At 38.7% G+C, this 2,615-nt stretch overlaps 1 protein-coding gene across 1 annotated transcript in view; it reads left to right on the forward strand.

Annotated features, from left to right (window-relative positions):
• LOC118324365 (contactin-associated protein-like 2) overlaps positions 1-2,615 on the forward strand; it is a 32,147-nt gene that overhangs the window by 26,969 nt on the left and 2,563 nt on the right. The window contains exon 7 of the mRNA XM_035656676.1: positions 2,055-2,288. Coding sequence (XP_035512569.1) covers positions 2,055-2,288 — 234 coding nt within the window. The remainder of the gene's footprint in view (positions 1-2,054; positions 2,289-2,615) is intronic.

Below are 2,615 nucleotides of genomic sequence, written 5' to 3' on the forward strand. Positions count from 1 at the left end.
AACGGCCATGTGTAACTGTTGCATAGCTAACTTTAGCATAGCTAAGGTTAGCATAATCGGATACTCATTACTCACGTTAGCTAGCTTAGCATATATATGTATATGTCCCACTCATTTTAAACTGCAAACTGCATTAGTAGGCTATTAAATATCCAAATACTCTTTTATTATTAATACTAATAATTATTCACATACTTCATGTATGCATTTACAAAAAAATAAAGTAATGCATTTACAAAGGATTGGCAGTTAGGTTTATCAAGGTCCAGTGGGTAACATTTAGGAGGATCTATTGGGAGAAATGGAATATAGTGTATAATCACCAGAGTAATTGTTGTGTTTTCATTACCTTAAAATTAACCATTTCTATTCACAGACACCGCAGGTTGCCTTCCGTGGTAATGTTTCTACAGTAGCCTATAGCTTGCATATTTTGTGCCAACCATAGTTTCTCCCTCATAGTTGGAAAGAGTGTGAAAGGAGTGTGATGCAGTCTGCAACTACACCGCTAGACGCAACTATATCCTACACGCTGGACAATTAAGGCATTTTTTTTAAGTTTTAGTGGTGCAACCTTATTTACAGTAAATCACAAGTTTGAAATTTAGGATGGACTTTATGCATAAACTTCAGGCTGGATTTACAGGAAGCTGTGGCAACCTAATCCAGCATCTTTTCTACAGAAAATACCCAGCACTGTATCTTCTGTTTTGGCGACTTCTGAACATAGGCAACGAGAGGTTAAATAAACAGTAGGGTACTCAGATGTGTATGTAGCTGCGAGGTAAGCAGACTTGTTTGCATCCTTTGTCCATAGATATTGGGGCTTGTTATGTTGATTTGTTTTGTAAAAGATCAAAAATTCATTCAAGCATGACGGAAATACAGCATTCTGGCTAATTTAAATTTGATTCAGTTAATACCCAGCAGCATGGATCTTGGCAAACAGTGAACAACCCAGCCTCATCAGAAAACAAACTGAGAAGCGGGCTATTTGAAAACTTCACAAGCTCTCTGCTTGGTTAACACAGAACAATTGGTAAAATGGGTCTCTCCAGGCTTCCAAAGCTTGAAACAATATCAGTGCACAGCAGAATAGAGGGTAAATTTGCAATGTAGTTGAATGGAGGTGATGTTTTGCTTCTACGCCAATAACAGTCATAGATAGAATTTGCCCATTTTCTAGTAATAAGCCTTCTATTAAATTTAAGTAATGTAGCTTGAAGTATTTATTGTACTGTGTCCAGTGGGAGACGATGGGTGAAGTGAAGCCTTAAAATAAGATGCATAAATGTGTTCACTTGGTATTCTTCATTTGTATTTGGCGTAGTTATACATTTTCACTGCTGCCACTGAGGGAAGGCAAATATGTCAAGAAATATTCCATGGTATTTACACACTCACACACACAACCCCAGGCTCGCTGCTTTCCCTGTAACCATTCTCTTTCTTTTCATGCACATTGTGCCTTTTATCTATTTTGTAGACACACAGACATAGTGCATGCGTGCACATAAACACGTAAACACAAACAAGGAGCATAACAGAAAGACAGAAAAATAAGATCCCTTTTTTTCAACACTTGATTACAAAAATCAATAAGCACCCTGAAATGGCTAGAATATGCCATTAGGTCTTTTGTATTGGTAAACAATGTATTGTTTGGTTTCAGATGCTGGAGCACAACAATTTAACACCCACTTTACTACACCTCATGAACGCAGTCATATTTATGTGTGTGCTTATTTCTCTCTGGCTATATAATATGTCTACCCTGTTGTGTCTTGGCATGTCTGAGTTTGTGAGCCATTCCCTGTGGCTCCTTTTATATGGAAGGTGTTTTTTCTTTATTTTTTCTTTCTTTCTATTATGTATGTCTTCCTTAGATGCACCTTTGTGATTTGCGAAGCTTTACTAATACAGTATGTTAATTCTACTGTTTCTGCTGTGAACATATTAATAAGCAGTATTTATTGTATTTGTGTGTGTGTTCACCTGATCGCATTACCTGTGTGTTTATACATTTTTCTTATTTCTTCTGTCATCCCACCCAGATGTTGGGGGTTTCTTTGAGGCAGGAACCTTGGTCAAGTACAACTTCATGCCCGAAGCGGTTGCAGGAGCCAGTAGGGACGCAAAGATCCTGATGAATGAGCTGACGCCACATGAAGTGAATCTAACAAAGGAGGAAGTGGCCTTTAGTTTCAGCACATCCAATGCTCCTGCTATTCTGATGTATGTCAGCTCCAAAACACAGGACTATCTGGCTGTTGTTTTAAGGCAGAACGGTAAGATCCACACATATACTCAATTCGTTGTTGCTCACTACTGAGAGGTCTGCTTGGAGTAATGCTTGTTAGTGCTGCAAAGTACATTTTTAAAGGCTGTCCTTGCAGCACAGTTTGGAAATTTCTGTAATCTCCAAAAGTCCTCCCCAGTCAGTGGCCTCCTACTGAGCAGCTGACAGGCGGTGAAGTGCTTTGATAAAATAGAATATACATTTTAAAGTGCCATCTAGCGTTTCAGCAATGGATGTGCACAATCATCAAAATAAAACTACAAAACACTCAGGCTGCCACGGGGTGCTGCTTATAGTTCTCGCCCTCACACTCAGG

This window comes from Morone saxatilis, unplaced genomic scaffold (assembly GCF_004916995.1).
Source record: "Morone saxatilis isolate NCDOM2014 unplaced genomic scaffold, NCSU_SB_2.0 Contig0, whole genome shotgun sequence".
Classification (NCBI taxonomy): domain Eukaryota; kingdom Metazoa; phylum Chordata; class Actinopteri; family Moronidae; genus Morone; species Morone saxatilis.